This window comes from Hermetia illucens, chromosome 3 (genome assembly GCF_905115235.1).
Source record: "Hermetia illucens chromosome 3, iHerIll2.2.curated.20191125, whole genome shotgun sequence".
NCBI classification, from domain to species: Eukaryota; Metazoa; Arthropoda; class Insecta; order Diptera; family Stratiomyidae; genus Hermetia; species Hermetia illucens.
The window spans coordinates 57,439,575-57,455,824 of record NC_051851.1 but is presented as its reverse complement, the minus strand read 5'-3'; the positions used below and the strand labels follow the sequence as shown (position 1 = coordinate 57,455,824).

General features: G+C 38.0%; 1 protein-coding gene across 1 annotated transcript in view; it reads left to right on the top strand.

Annotated features, from left to right (window-relative positions):
- LOC119652452 (protein serrate) overlaps positions 1-16,250 on the top strand; it is a 168,388-nt gene that overhangs the window by 79,862 nt on the left and 72,276 nt on the right. Inside the window, exons 4-5 of the mRNA XM_038056597.1 lie at positions 11,743-11,797; positions 12,136-12,451. Of these exons, the coding sequence (XP_037912525.1) occupies positions 11,743-11,797; positions 12,136-12,451 (371 nt within the window). The remainder of the gene's footprint in view (positions 1-11,742; positions 11,798-12,135; positions 12,452-16,250) is intronic.

The following is a 16,250-nucleotide window of genomic DNA, read 5'->3' as shown; positions in this document are numbered from 1 at the left end:
GAGTATTGTTTGGAATTCTGCTGGCTAAAACTAACCACTTTAGTCAACCGTATTATATTGGGTTGGGGAAAAAAAATGTCGTATTTTGTCAATAGATGGCGAAACTTAAATATACTTATTGCATCGGGTCATTTTATACGGCGATTTTAAGTGCCTCTTTGACAGTTTTGTGATCGTACGTTTCAATCTCAAATATAGCGCGTCAAAGATAGAGTCCACCAAACAAGAAATTCATCATATTTTACGTTTCTACTACCTGAGAGGTAAAAATGTAACGAAGGCGGCCGAAAAAATTTGTGAACTTTATGGACCCGATACTGTAACAATTCGCATAGCACCGCGTTGGTTCGATCGATTTCATTCTGGTGTAGTGGATGTCGAAGATACACCTCGTACTAGTAGGCCAATCGTCGTAGAAACCGATAAAATCGTCGAAATCATCCAAATAGACCGACATGTGAGCATTTGTTCGATTAGCCAGGAACTGGGTGTAGACCATAAAATCGTTTGGAACCATTTGCAGAAGATTGGATTCCAAAAAAAGGTGGATGTTTGGGAGCCACACGAGTTGACGGAAAAAATCTCTTGGACCGAATCAACGCCTACGATGTACTGCTGAAACGGAACGAATTCGACCCATTTTTGAAGCGGATGATGAAAAGTGAAATCACGTACGAAAACCTCAAGTGAAAAAGATCGTGGCGAGCCGGCCCAAACCATCACCAAGCCCGGATTGACGGCCAGGAAGATTTTGCTGAATGTTTGGTGGGATTGGAAGGAAATCATCCACTATGAGCTACTCACCTATTTCCAGACCCTCAATTCGGACCTCCACTGTGAGCAACTCGACCGTCTGAAACAGGAGATTGACCAGAAGCGGCCAGAATTGGTCAATAGGAACGGTGTTGTGTTCCACCAGGACAACGCTCGGCCTCACACATTTTTGATGACCCGCCAGAAGCTACCGGAACTCGAATGGGATGTCCTATTGCACCCACCGGCACCAAGTGATTACCATCTCTATTGAATTGAAATTGCCTTCTAAATGCCAACAAGTTTGCGAACAAAACGACGCATATTTGACTTAAATCGGATAATTCTATGTTAAATAAAGCCTCAAATTTCGATCGCAAATACGACATTTCTTTTTCTCCAACCCAATATCACGCTCCCTTAATGTGACCTTCAATACTATATTCGAAATCAGAATGGAACTTATTATTTTTTTAAATTTAAATGTGCTGGAGTATTCGTAGGAAAAAAATACATATTTTTTTCGGAAAATGAGAAGGAAAGTATCCTTCGCTTTTACCTTCCAGTTAGCAATTTAGCTCAGATATAATTTGGTTGCTTCTTCTCATAGAGAATTGAAAACCTCCTTATACAGCAAATAATTGTCCTGAATGAAGCACCCCAAAACGTCTATTAGAGGTTTGAATTTAATGAAATCAAAATTTGAATAATCAGTGTTTAGTTTACGCAGCACTAAATTTCTCCATAACATTTCAAATATACTCTCACATATTTCATATCTGCCATATAAAAAAATGATTAGTCTCCTTTTTTTTACCATATTTCTGTAACTGCAGAGGATGATAGCTCTTCTTATACCTGGAAAGAAACCAGCTCTAATCACTATATACCGAACCCAATATTCATGACATTTCATAACAATGTTTTCTCATAAAGTACAACCAAATAAAAGCGTCTACCCCGCCCTCAGATACTCTTTCACCATACTTACTCCCTCAAAGTTCACTGCTCGTCCTAATAGAACCTTTCTACGCTCTCGTTACACAAATTGTCCAATGAGTGGGCATATTGTTCTTCTGATATATTTATAAAGAAAATGCTTACCAAACTCGAGTATCTTTAATGTCGCAGTGTACCTGTTGCGCGAACTAAGTTTCAAAGTCACGATTCTGATTGTCCTGTACAGCGGCAACAGCATTTCATACTTGTACTATTACGAATAAGAACGGATAAATAATATTTGCATTGTTTTATGATTTTTCTACATTTTATGCAGATGATATTGTTACACATTTATTGTGCATTTAGTATTCAGCGACGAGAACGCGGGCATGACTTACGTGGGCATAAACTGTCAATTTTTCATGCCATTGTGCTAGGAAACTGTATCTGTCTGGTGAGCTGTGGGAAACGGATGGGAATTGGCTGGCTTGATGGGAATTGAAGTCTTCTGTTATAAAAAAGATAATACAGAAAGTATATCTCTTGCAAGAAACTCGCAGTCGACTGTACAGGATCATTTTCGGAGTTTATAAAATCTGAACACAAATAATATCAAATCCCTGAATTCAATATGTTAATTGAAGATCGGCTTTGAAAATTTTCATAAACTTATAAGATATTTTGCAGACATCTGCATATTCAATATCTTGGACTAAATTGAATTTATGACCTAGAACTTTAATTACAGGTTCGTTTAGGATAAAAATATTCTCATATTCCCCCATTTCCCGGCACTACATATCATAACCATTGGCAGTAATTGTATAAACATATCAGTCTTGTGAACGCAGTCCGTATCAAATTTCCATAAACATTTATCCATCGGCAGTGTAATTCCATTATCCATGATCATTCCATCACCTCATACGAGTCACCACATCGCACGTTATCTTCATCTGTGCGCAAATTTCAAGGGAACAATAAAACACCATTTGCATACCAAATATCGCGTAGCCTATCAGCCATATCAAAACAAACCGATTACTGATGAAAACTCAGTAAGTGTACTGTGTGCCGGGATGCCGGTACGGTGAGCATAAGTACCGAGAGTGGCCACGCTATTGGATGGTAGTGCTTCCCAAGACAGCTTATTTAAAAGCCATGTCTCCTTGGGTGAGTGCTTCCATCAAATCGAGGAAGAATTCTCAGAATTTGGATAGTTCTTTTGCACTTCTGTCAAGAATGTACGATATGCTGCGGTAGTTAGTTAGCATTGCAATTCAATTGCATACAAGATGCTAATAGAGTGCAACGATGTGTGTGATTGTCACATCAGCCGGCGATGCAGCTTACACTTGAGGAATGGTAGACAATAGTTGATCGTTTTGTCGGCATTATCATCTGCCTAATGGATTAAACATTTCTGTTGCTACCTGGTTCTTGAAATGGATACGATTTATCTGAAATAGGTGGGAGGAGCACATTAGCTTTTTTCCAGGTGCGTTATAAGTCACTACTCCTTCACTATTCAATATTGCAACATTTTGCATAGTAAGAGTAACTAACACGAAATTGTACCATTTGTTTTCAGAAGCGGGATTACCTTGGTCAGAGAATACAAAGTAGGAAAGCAGTAATGACATAACATAACATAACATCAGTTAAGTTTTGTTGGAAAGGAACTACTTAATGGGCTTTAACAGCCACCATCATAGTTATTGAAATTTAATTTGAAAACCTTCCAAAGATTTATGGTCCTGGTATTCCTTTGACATTTTCACGGTATCTTTGACAAGATGATCTAATTTTAGGGGATTCGTTTTAAGCCGAAGGCAAAGGCTTGGACCGCTAAAAAGGAAGAATTTTTGCCTTGTTGTTATTATTACTGTTTTTTTATGCCTGGAAATCTTTTAGCACATATGTGTTGCAATTAGGGATCGCTGGGAAACAAGCCCCATATAAACAAGCATCCTAAAAAGGGTAAGTCCCGGGGTTGATGGTAAGAAGTTCGTAAGAAAACTGGTTGGCACTCGTTGATTTCCATATATTTAAACAGAGTGGGCGAACTACTACTACCTTGAAAATAGGCAAAAATACAGTTAACAAGTTTTGATGCATACATAATTCTCACATTTTTGGTAGATTCAAATTGATAATGATGTCCTAGCATTGAGCTCTAGAAAGGTGTTAGAAAATTTTCTTCAAAGCTATAATGACCCAGTAGGAGGCTCTCTATTAAACTTATGTCCCTTAGATACTTATTTACAGTTAAGTCGACTGATATGCAACATCAAGCCTGCGGCACAAATTTAAGTCCATACCCCCAATTGGTGTAATCACGTCCTCTTACTATTACACAATATACGTTTTTTAATTAACTAGAGTACTTACTTGACATGACATTGCAGCCAAGTCGAGGTGACTAAATAAAATCAAATGCCCAACCAAATTGAGACACTTAAGACGACGAACAGGCTATCAAAAAAATCTGTTCTGTTGCAATAAGAAGCAGCAGATTTAAATTTCAATATTAAACAAGTCGGGAAACCGGAAGCTGGACGCTTCAGGTACGAAAGGTTTTGTGTATTTCTTAGTACGTAGCACGTAATATATTCATATATTATGTGAGAGTATCCACTTTCGGGTGATATTGACATTCATAGTCTTCAATTTTCAAAGAAGCAACAGATTTGAGGTATTATAACTTTGTTACTAATAGTGCGATTTCCACCAAACTTGGTATGATCATGCTCTACAATATAGCCTATATCACTGCAAAATTTCATGGTACTACGATGAACTTAAGGGTGGTTTCCAACCAATTACAAAAAATTGTAGTAATATACTATTATTAACTTTATTTAAACAGATATCGGCACCATATAGTGGCAGCCTCCTGATTTTTTTCAGATTTTTCGGTTTGGTAGTCAAATATAAAGAAGTAATCACTTTCAACCCCCCGCGCTCCCCACCCTTCCGACGAATGTCAAAACCAAGATCGGCTTTGAAAAGTACTAATCGAGACCTTTAATTTGATACCCCACATGACTATATTTGATTAAAAAAAATTGTACACCCCCCTTTTGCATGTATGGGGACCCCCCCCCCTTAAATTCGACGTAAAAGGATGTAATTTACTGTATGCATGAGCGTTCACAGTTCCCACTTTTCTACCAAATTTGGTGTCAATCGCTATAACCGTCTCCGAGAAAAATGCGTGTGACGGACAGACAGACAGACAGACATACGGACAGACAGACGGACAGACCGATTTTAATAAGGTTTTGAGTTTACACAAAACCTTAAAAATGGTGAAAAGTGTTTGTGTATATCCACCGGCACTGGCATTTCTAGAAAAGTGTCCATTCCTTCACAATTTTTGTACAAGTCTTCATGTATGTTAGCCTGTTGCCTCTGATATCCACAACATGAAAATCTCCAAATCCTGTAACTACCGAAACTATGATTATGTGTCCGGCAGAACAACAAAAATATTCAAATATAAAGCAGATTTCTTTTAAAAACTATCAATTGCATCATCAATTGCATATATTCATCTCAGTTCTTTCTTTCCATTCGGAATAGATTTAGGGCACCTGGCCAATGTTTTTGCGCGATATGCTTAACGGGGCTGTTTTAGCTGGTGCGACTAACAAAACACAGCTTTAGTTGCTTTCGTTTTGTCATGTGTCCGACTCCTTAGTACCAGTGCACATAATTCAGACTTTCGCACCACCATACAGGAATAAGAGGAGAGTGAAGTTGAATGCGTACTTTCCCGATTTTAGTTTTAGTGGACAGAGTCCTACCTGCCTTCAAATTAAACTAAATTAAAATAGAATTAACATCATTAGCAGACTATCAATAAAAATTAGCCGATAATACCCAACAAATAATAGACAAATTAAATCTTCCTACTTACATGTTAAACGACCTTAAACAACTATACCAGAAGTACAGCGACCTTTTCGCAACACCAAACATACCCTTTTCCCACAACAATTTCTACAAGCAACGAATAACTCTCCGAGATCATACAGGTTGGATGGATGGTTCTATCATCCACATTAGAATTTAACTCTCCAATCCTCCTACTCCAGAAAAATATAACCACACCAAAAATGTGTCTAATGATAGACTTCAGAAATTTGAACAAAAAGGTTCCGGGGAACAAATTCTGTTTGCCTCGCATAAACGAGATACTAGACCAGATGGGTAGGTCAAAATATTTTTCCACCCTTGACCTAATGTCAGATTTCCACCAGATACCTCTAGAAACAAACTCCCAAAAATATACCGCATTCTCTACAAACACTGGGTACTATCAATATACCAGACTGCCATTTAGGCTTAACATAAACCCAAATAATTTCAGCGCATGATGACTATAGAGAAACCGCATTTTTATACATCGATATCGTAATTGGTTGTTTCAAAAATTGACATCTCAAAACTTCAAATTTAATTCAGAAAAGTATAAATTACTTCGTCGTCAAAACTGACTACAGGCCACTAGTCTCATACTAAACAAGCATGAGAAATCCATTATTTAAACTTATCAGAATGCGACGTGATTTATAGAAATTTGACTTTACTATAGATTATTTGAAAGGTAAAGAAAAAGTTTGAAAAGGCGCTCTCTATAATACAGCTCCACAGTTACGTCTCTGTGGATTTACGGTGAACTTAATCCGACGGTCTTCTTAAGACACGGATTGATTTTGTGACCACAATCAGAGACCCGCTGCAATAAGCACAACGGTACCAGTCTATACTGAATGCTTGGCTCATTTTATTCATACTGACCTCCCTAAATCTTTGCCGAACTTTGAAGTACGGCACCCGTGTTGAAATGCGACACCACGTTTGAAGCCCGAAGATTACTGTTCGCTTGAACGTAACCACAACCCTCATGAAGCTTCCACTAGGGGGGAAAACGCAACAACCGAGCTGAATTGATATCCTCCAGAAATTCTCCGGAAACATATGAATTGAAGGGTTATCCCGATTCCCATCGCACCAGTATACCCCTGACAGGGTTTCGTGACCGAAGCCACTTGAGATGATCCCAAGTGCAGACTCGGGTCTGTTTGCCCTGATAGGCCTTGGAGTATTCACCGCTGCATCACGGCCAGCAAACCAAAGTGTATACAGCGTTTCCCGGTGCCACGACAAGAAGGTTCTCATCGGCCACTTGGTTTTGGTTTGGCCGACAGAGTTGCTGCCCCGTCTTCCTCACCGCCACCTCTGAGCACCAAAGCAGCTCAACAGAGAATTGCTAAAAACCATGAGGATGTTACACGAGCAATGTTCAAACAAAATAATGCAACAGCTAATGCGGGCTTGTCTACAACAGCTTCAACCCATCAGCCTGATCAACTGCTGAAAACGGCAAAGCCAAAGAAGAAAATGCCTATCCTGCCACTACATGGCTTAACTCCTTCACCTAAATATAAATATGTTTACCACCAACTTCAACTGGTGTGTACTCGAAAGCGTTAAGTGCGTTTGGCCGCCCTAGATCTTTCTTAACACATTGAAAGTTGTGCATTGTAAAGATTCTACTCTGGAATCTGCATTTGTCATTACGCTGCACTTCCTCTACAAGAGTTCGAGTAGATTGTCGTACCAATGCTACAACTCAGTTCTATACCGTATACGTTATTCCCAACATTCGATTACCAGTTCTGATTTAATATTTTTATTATTAATTTGTTTATTTTTAACCCAACTTCCTCTGTTACCGAATCTAGATCCAAAAATCCCTGCTTCGCATAATGCATCGATGGCTTAATTATATCTATGTCATCAGTAGCATATCTATTGTGTCAACTAGTATTTTTTTAATACTTATTCCAATGTCGAGTTGATTGGATCCAGGCCATTTCCTTGATTCAGCCCGAATCGAATTCTGGCTGCATAGAATTTTTCCCACCGTCGTTCTATGTCTGAATGTGTCCGCTACATTTAACCCTAGGCAAATAAAAGTCCTTCTACGGTTCTGTCCTAGTGGATAAGTGCGGGTTTTGTTTGACGGATTGATCATGAACAGTGTCTGATTGAAGTCAATTGATACGTGGAGAAATATACTTTCGCTTATTTTAATGCTGCCTCTCGTAAAATCAAAATCATCTTGTTATATTTTAGACCTCAAATTTGAGTTGGTCTGCTGCCTACACGGTATCTGCCTTTAGGAGGCGTCCATAACTCTGCTTACAATCATCAAATCTAAGAAATTATCTTAATAGGCGCCACGTAAAATTGGTATTATGATGCACATATTATGTCCCAGATATTTGAACTTTCATTCCCCCATTTTCCTAAGCCAACATGACCTAATTGTATTCATTATGCTATCCTTTCAGTTAAAGAGAGTGCTTTCTATTTTTGTGGTCTCTATGGGAAATTTTTAGGTATTTGTCTTTAAGCACCTTGTTTCACCTTCCGCTACATGTTCCATAAGTGCTATGAGGTCTCATATAAAAACAGGAGTAGGATTTATAGCGCAATAACACCGGGTTTAGTACACATCATTCCCTTCCGAACTATAGAAATGTATTTATCTTGGCGCAAAAATTTATAATTCCCTTTGTTGTTGAGCATAAATTATGTCGCTTAATAATCAGTTGATACATAATGACTTTCTTCATTTTAAAGCTTAAGAACTGTCTTATGTACTTTCGATGCTGCTTACGACTCCTCATCTTTACTTTGTTCATTTTCGTTAAAATCAACTCTATCTGCTTCGTGAGTAGATAAGTTGAACTAAGATCAAATGTCCATTGTCTTTAACCGTCTTGCCAAGCCGTTTCCCCATTATAAGGTATCCTAAAAACAAGGATCTTCTTCAGGCCAAATCGGAGCTTAACTTCCAGTAAAACTGAATCTATTTATGGAAAAGAAGACCGCAGTTATTATTATGGGAAAAACTAATCAACAATTTTTTACTTAGAAAGACAGATGTCTTTAAATTTATGTACAAGGTCGCGACACGCATCATTAACAAAATTCTCAAGTTTTTTTAATGTGTCTCAAATTTAAATTATTTGCCGAGGGCCGAGAAGTGCTCATAGAAGTTAGAGTTTCGAGAGCACCTACGTTATAAATTTCTAATGAATGTCCAATGTCGTATCTGTTGTTAATAACACTAGCTTTGTTTAATTTCTTGTTTAGGATATGAGGAACTCTTGAGTCCACCGTCCATTTAATGGCGGTCTAGATCAATTGGTGAGAAAGTTTCCGGATATTGTTTGCTCCATTATATAAAATTCATAAGCATGATATGAGTATGAATTATTTTCGGTGTAAAAACTGCCGACCAAAGCTAATCTATTTTTTTGTTTGGGAGGACCTTCATCCACTTGATGGCAGACCGGACCAATCGAGGAGAAATTTGAAGAAGAATGTTATTATTGTCAGCTTCCTTAAGGAAATTCATCAGAAACTACTATTCTATCTACTTTGTCATTCATCAAATAACACGTACGCCATTTATATAATCGGCAGAGGACCAAACGGTTATGAGTGGCATAAATAAAAAAAATGTACTCCCCCACTCGAAACTGACCTGGCCTATTGCAGATAATATCGCAAATTTCATTAAGAGCGTTAATGGAATCTTGTTATCAGCCTCCGGACTCACTGACCCTTATTGAATCGGTTTAATATCTATTTGCCTGTCTGTCTCAGAAACGGCTAAACCGGCTGACACAGGATTTTTGGCGAGAAGGTGGGAATTGTGAATGCCCCACACACATCTTTATAGGTTGATTTTAAGCGGAGTCCCCATGCATGCAAAATATAAGTATGGTGCTTATTAAATGAAAAGTCTCGATTAGTACCATTAGAAGCCAGTATTAGATTTGTCATTTGATTGAAAGTCGCGAAGTACAGGGCGTCCAAAGTGATGATTTCTTTAACGAACACATTCTCAGAAACTGGAAAAAAAGGAAGCTAGCTAACTTTTCTCCTTGATTATAAACTCACAAGTTGTGCTTTATTTCCAACTAGTCCCACTTAGAAGAATAGAGTAGTTTTCCACTTTTCAAATTGCTCCTCAACTTGATGTAATCCAGTCTTTGGTCACAGATACTTGATAACTTTTCTCAGGATCAGTTTTTCGATATTTTGTTTGCAAATGTTATTTTGTGGTTCAATCCCATCATGAGTTTAACCATCATGGGATACTTTTCATGCTTTCCTCATTCCTCATTTTAACCTTTGCTCTTAGTTTAGCCTTGCATTTAATCTCCAGTGTTCTGACCTTGAGTTCGTTTTTGTAGATCTGTTCCATTCGTTAATATATAGTTACTCAGTAACGTCATACCGTATATAGGTGCTAGTTTCACTTCCACAAGCAGATCCAGTACCAATTCGCTTCTGAACTCGTCGACCTGGCAAAGGAACTTTACCGTCATGAATGTCATGCAACCTGTTTCTTGTCTCTCATTCTAAACCATTGAAGCTTATATGAAATTTTGCTAAGTATGAGTACTTATGCTCAGAAAATATAGAAATAGATACATCTAAGTATCATAAAAAGGTTATTCGATTTTCGCATGTATAGAAAACCTCTAAAAAAATCACATAAATCAACTTTTTCATTCCTCGCTTAGATTTTGACACTTCCGAAATCTCTACCAAATTTCATAACTTTTTAAGCCATCTCAGTGTTATGCAAACAGAATAAGCAGTTGACATTGTCACGATTTACTAAGCATTTATTATAGTATTTCCACAGAGTTATAAAAACAATGACACTTGCGAACGAACAGTAAAAGTGAACCCCAAATTCATTCATGAAAATTAATATCTACACATGTGTAGAAATCTGTAGTGTAAGAACTTAGCCCCATCATTTAACTATGTATGTCTGTACAGTAACCATTGAACTACTCCATGATTACTAATAAATTTGCAAAGTACATTCTAAAGGTAGATACATGAGTAAAATGCTCGACCGACACAAACTTAACGATTAAACGCTGAATGGATCGCACGATGGCACATTTATTGTTGAAATGATCAAGTGATCAAATGCCGGTTTCCCACATGTGAAAAGTCAAGTGTAAAAGTTAGCCAACAAACGATCAACGTATGATCTTGGATGTTGGATTCGAAGAGCGCTAGTGCCTGATTCAATTCAAGCGTACATATGTCATACGACAGTCAAATCCCCATGATACCACCGTGGTCGCAATTAGCCTGCATAGTTACATTATACTCGAATGAATGTACATACGATCTCCTTCACCGTACTCGCGTATGATGTGATCATTGTGTGTTTATATGAGTTGAATACGCTTAAAATGAATGATCGAGACATGCATTCATTCATTGATCCATTGGAATCTCCAACGGAGCGCAATTAATGCAAAGATATTCCGTCACTGGAAGCCAGGAAATTCTCATTAAGACGGATACCGATCTCATCCTCTTTCTGATAATCGTTCGTGTGTATGGATGTAAGTACAATCATACATGATCATCTCACCAGACACATCACATGTGATTATCATCACTGGCGAAATCGCGTAAGCCGGGACATATTTTGTCATACGACTTTGGGGGTATTGTGTGCGGATCATACGCAACTATTGTCATCGAATTACGCATAAGTAGCGCATCAATATTTAGGCACTTCCCATTTGACCATAAAATAGTTTGTTATGATGAATGCTTGGAATGGAAGCGCTTAATGAACGCTGGTTTCAAAAAGCTTGAATGGAGATCGGTGCGAAAAAATTATTTTATTTACAAACTTTCCAGCAAACTTCAAGTTTAGGCTGCGGAAATACAACAAGTTACATGATGTATCTTTGTATCTACTCGAAGAGTACATACTTTTGTACAATACATATTTGTGTTAAAGTAAGTTTATTGTTTCCATGTCTGACTATAGTCAGATCTGCATAACAGTTGCAATTCGAAGGACATAAACCAACTTTCTGGCTCGTTACTTTCCATAATAAGACTAGTGAACTTATACATGCATACTAGGCATCTGCATTTCACCGCCATCTAATACTTTCTTTTCTTCTATTTCAGAAAGCATTTACGCTCATACTACAAGCTTTGGATTTGTATAACACCTCCTATCCAGGTAATTATCGTACACTATTCCACTACTCCTCTGTAGCCATTTTATAATGTAGTCATCGTTAGGGAAGCTATGTTCTCCCTGTCGTACCGATCGGTCTACTATTTAGCATATTGCGCAATCGATCTTTGCGCCACACCACAGCCATTAGTACTAATGCAGGGAGGATGCTTTTGTAGGTTTAATTAACCCCGATTTTACCTTTGTACTTTACGTCTTCTACAGCCAGTTAAATACGTTTCTCTAATTATTTCTTCCATTTTATTTTCCGGGTCGTTTACTCTGCAATCTGCAATCATCTTGAATACGACGCGATCTTGGCTTGCTTCGCCGTTGATCAGTTTCTGAACAACTAATTGAGGAAACATCGTTCTCGGGCGTAATATTGCCTTCGCCCGAATGGAAAACATTAGATCATATAGGAAAGAATGCACGAATCACGTACAGGGTGAGAGTGCAATGCGCTGCTACATATTACAATACGACGTGTACGACATTTTGTCGACCACGAAATGATCAATTTGGTCATTACACATGCGGCGATGAAGGTCAAAAGGTCTGCCTCCCTGGATGGCAGGGGGCTAACTGTGAGAAAGCCATTTGTAAGCTAGGATGCGATCCAGTGCATGGGAAATGTGATAATCCTGGTGAATGCGAGTAAGTATTTTGAGAATAATTTTATCCTATATTATTCATGCCACATTTAGTAAATAACATACAATCTCAAGGTTTCAAAAACGCCGTTCAAAAGAGTAATATCTATCTTTTTGGATTATTACGCAAATTTCTTTTTTGCTCCACAAATACGAAAATAGGATAGGATTTTCTATGCAAATGGAATCTTTTTGTATCAAAAACGGACGCTACACCCTTGGCCTCCCATATTAGACCTCGAGACAAAAAATGGGACATATCAGAATTTTCGCTAGTTTTCGCAACTTATTGAGTAGAAACTTACTTATCATTGTTTACCTTAGGAATAATAGTGTAAACCAAACCCGTAATCAACAAATGAGATGTATCTTTGTGTAACTTAATGACAGTATCCATTCATCTCTATTCTATTTATTGGCTAGGCCCAAAAGCTTGGCAATTTTTTTGAATTTGATAAATTTTTGAATACCAATGTTGAGAAGTATAATTAATCCTCAAAGATATCACAGTATTCACACAAAAACAAATTAGAGTTAAGCGGGCATCTCTAGTTTTTTGCACATATTTTCAAGATTTCTTTACAGTAAATTTTATTACCATAGTTTAATTTTTTCACAAATGCAAAAACACATATTAAAATGTACATTTCTTTTTAATTGTTATAATTCAATATGACCCAGATATGGCTGCCACTGCAAAGCCTGCTTTTTTCATATATGACAAGATTTCACGACTCAGGAACCTCTGAAAACAAAAATTCAAAATGCATTTTAAAGTATAAGTAAGTCGCTATAGCCCGTACCAAAATCAAGTAATTTAAGTGAAAAATAACAAAACGGAGGACTTTTCGACTTGTCGACCTATTTTTTGACGTCATGTTGTTTAAAAAGGCGCTCAAATGACAACGGATAATGATTCTGCTACGAGCCATATATGTGACAAATAGCCCCTTAAAGTTTTAGCTCGATCGGTTAAATAGTTTTTGCAATATCGTGTCAAACAGGTCAAAAAACGTTTTTTTCATGAAAAACGCGTTTAAAATATTTTTTCTTAAACTGTCTAAAAAAATTAAGAAATAAGCATGTTACGCTCAATCAGCGATACCTGCTCCATACATAATTCCTTCCTCATTTTCCTTTGCGTTAACGTTCCTAAGCTCCAGTCGACATTCTTTTGAAGCTTCGATGCAGCGATGATTGCCTTGCTTGATCCGTTTGTTATCCTATCTCTGCACAAAATGAGCTGCTGTTGCCAATCAAAATACCCATGGTTTCCATAATTTTTGGTTGAAGTCCTTCATTAAAAACGCACACAGCACAATGGGTTGCAATTTCAATGATTTTCTTTGAAGAAAACATGTGTTTTGGAGCTATATTCCAAACACAAGCGCTGAAGCTTTCATTTCTGTTTTGTGTGTGTGCTCCGATGTACCTTTCTAGTAGATCGTCGGTGATAAGGTCTTCATAAATCTTTTGTAATAGGTTGAATTTCTTCGACTAGCGCGGGAGGGTGTACAAAATTTTCCAATTTGCCGGTAGCTTCAGAAATCAGTATTTACACCATAAGTCTGGCGCAGCAGGGCAATTCATATGTTGAGGCTTATCATCATCATCAATGGCGCAACAACCGGTATCCGGTCTAGGTCTGCCTTAATAAGGAACTCCAGACGCGCCGGTTTTGCACCGAAGTCCACCAATTCGATATCCCTAAAAGTTGTCTGGCGTCCGGATCTGCGCCATCACTCCATCTCAGGCAGGGTTTGCCTCGTCTTCTTGTTCTACCATAGATATTGCCCTAATAGACTTTTCGGGCTTATCATCAGTCGAAATCTTGTGGTAGAAAATTGCCCAAATATCATTCCTCATATCTTCAACAAAGTTTGGATTTCGCCGAACAGCTAATTCGTAATATCTTGACAACACTAGCACGACTTTATTTGCAAGTGTGTCCGTCTTAACTTTAGGTTTCATATTTTTTTTGTCGATTTTTTTTTCAAAATCACACTTACGCTCAGAATATACGCTATAGATACATTTTTAGAGCGCTTAGACTTGAATAAATTACTGTACTCTGTTTCTGAATGTATACTGAACGCTATGCCAGTTTTTTTGGGAAATCGATTTTCCCAAAAAAATAGACTAGAGATGCCTCCTTAATTGTTAGGTGATGGAAAAATAAAACAATGCGGACCTTAAAAATATAATACTCGGACAAATTCCTCATTAGAGAAACCAACATTTTATTGTTACTTAGAAAAACGTTAAAGTAGTTGGCGTTTGGAAAAATCCAGAAAATGTTTAAGGAAATCCGCAAACAATGGGAAAAGAGAATTTCCGTTAACTTCAAATTCATCATCATCAACGGCGCAACAACCGGCATCCGGTCTAAGCCTGCCTTAATAAAGAACTCCAGACATTCCGGTTTTGCGCCAAGGTCCACCAATTCGATATCCCCAAAAGCTGTCTGGTGTCCTGGCCTACGCCATCGCTCCATCTTAGGCAGGGTCTGCCTCGTCTTCTTTTTCTACCATAGATATTGCCCTATAGACTTTCCGGGTGGGATCATCCTCATCCATACGGACTAAGTGACCCGGCCACTGTAACCTATTGAGCATGAGCTTTGACCCTATGGTGAGACGTTTCGAGCGGAACAGTTTTTGTAAGCTGAAATAGGCTCTGTTGGCTGACAACAACCGTGCGCAGATTTCATCATCGTAGCTGTTATCGGTTGTGATTTTCGACCCTAGATAGGAGAAGTTATCAACGGTCTCAAAGTTGTATTCTCCTATCTTTATTCTTCCCGTTTGACCATTGCGGTTTGATGTTGTTGGGGTTGGTTGGTTTTCGATGCTGACGTTGCCCCCATATATTTTGTCTTGCCTTCAAATTACCATTTTACAAAAGAAAGAAGAAAAAGTTAGGAGTGCTCCCGTTTATATGAATAAAGTGGGAATGAGAAAGTTAGCAGGATAACAAAGATGGCAAAACGGCATAGGTGGCTCTGCGGTATGAGCTGGGGTTGATTTTAAAGGAAAGATCTTAGGAAAACAGATAAATGAAACGATGAAAAAGAGGGAAGACAGGGTTGCCCAATATTTTCTTAGAATATCTAGCGGAACCTAGTTTGTATTCCATTCGGAATTTTGAATTCGTTTGAAAATTGAGGTAAAATTAGAAAGCTACCACCCTATCTGTGTTGAGATATTTTTAAACCAACTAACATAGTCAGCCAAAATTAGCCACACCAAATTTGTCAACGAGTGTCCGGATAACTGAGTGGTTAGAACACAAGGCTGTCGAACGGAAGGTCACGGTTCAAATCTCGCTGATGTCAGGGAAATTTGTATCGTGATTTGATGTCGGATACCAATCAACTCAGCTGTGAAAAGAGTACCTGAGTCTAATCAGGGTAATAATTTCGAGGGAGCACAATGCTGATTATATTGCCTCCTAGAGGGTACTGTAATCCTGTAGTGTACCGTTACGGTCTTGAATGAAGTGCTCTAAGACATCTTAACGCCCTGATCCAATTGGATTATTGCACCAACGAGTCAAATTAAAGTTTTGTGTATGCCTAGTTTAGTCCACGATTCCATTCTCAAGTCGGCCAAAACCAATTCCATCTTGATCTTGAATTTATCTCATCTAAATTCCATAACTTCTCAACAAATCATTTAGTGAATCGATCACTCTATTAAAAGTGATTGTATTAAACGTTTTTCTTTGAATAGCTTTCAACTTATGCAGATTGCGCCCCTCTTTGACAATAATTAGTTCTTTTATTCGGGATTAAGCTCATATTA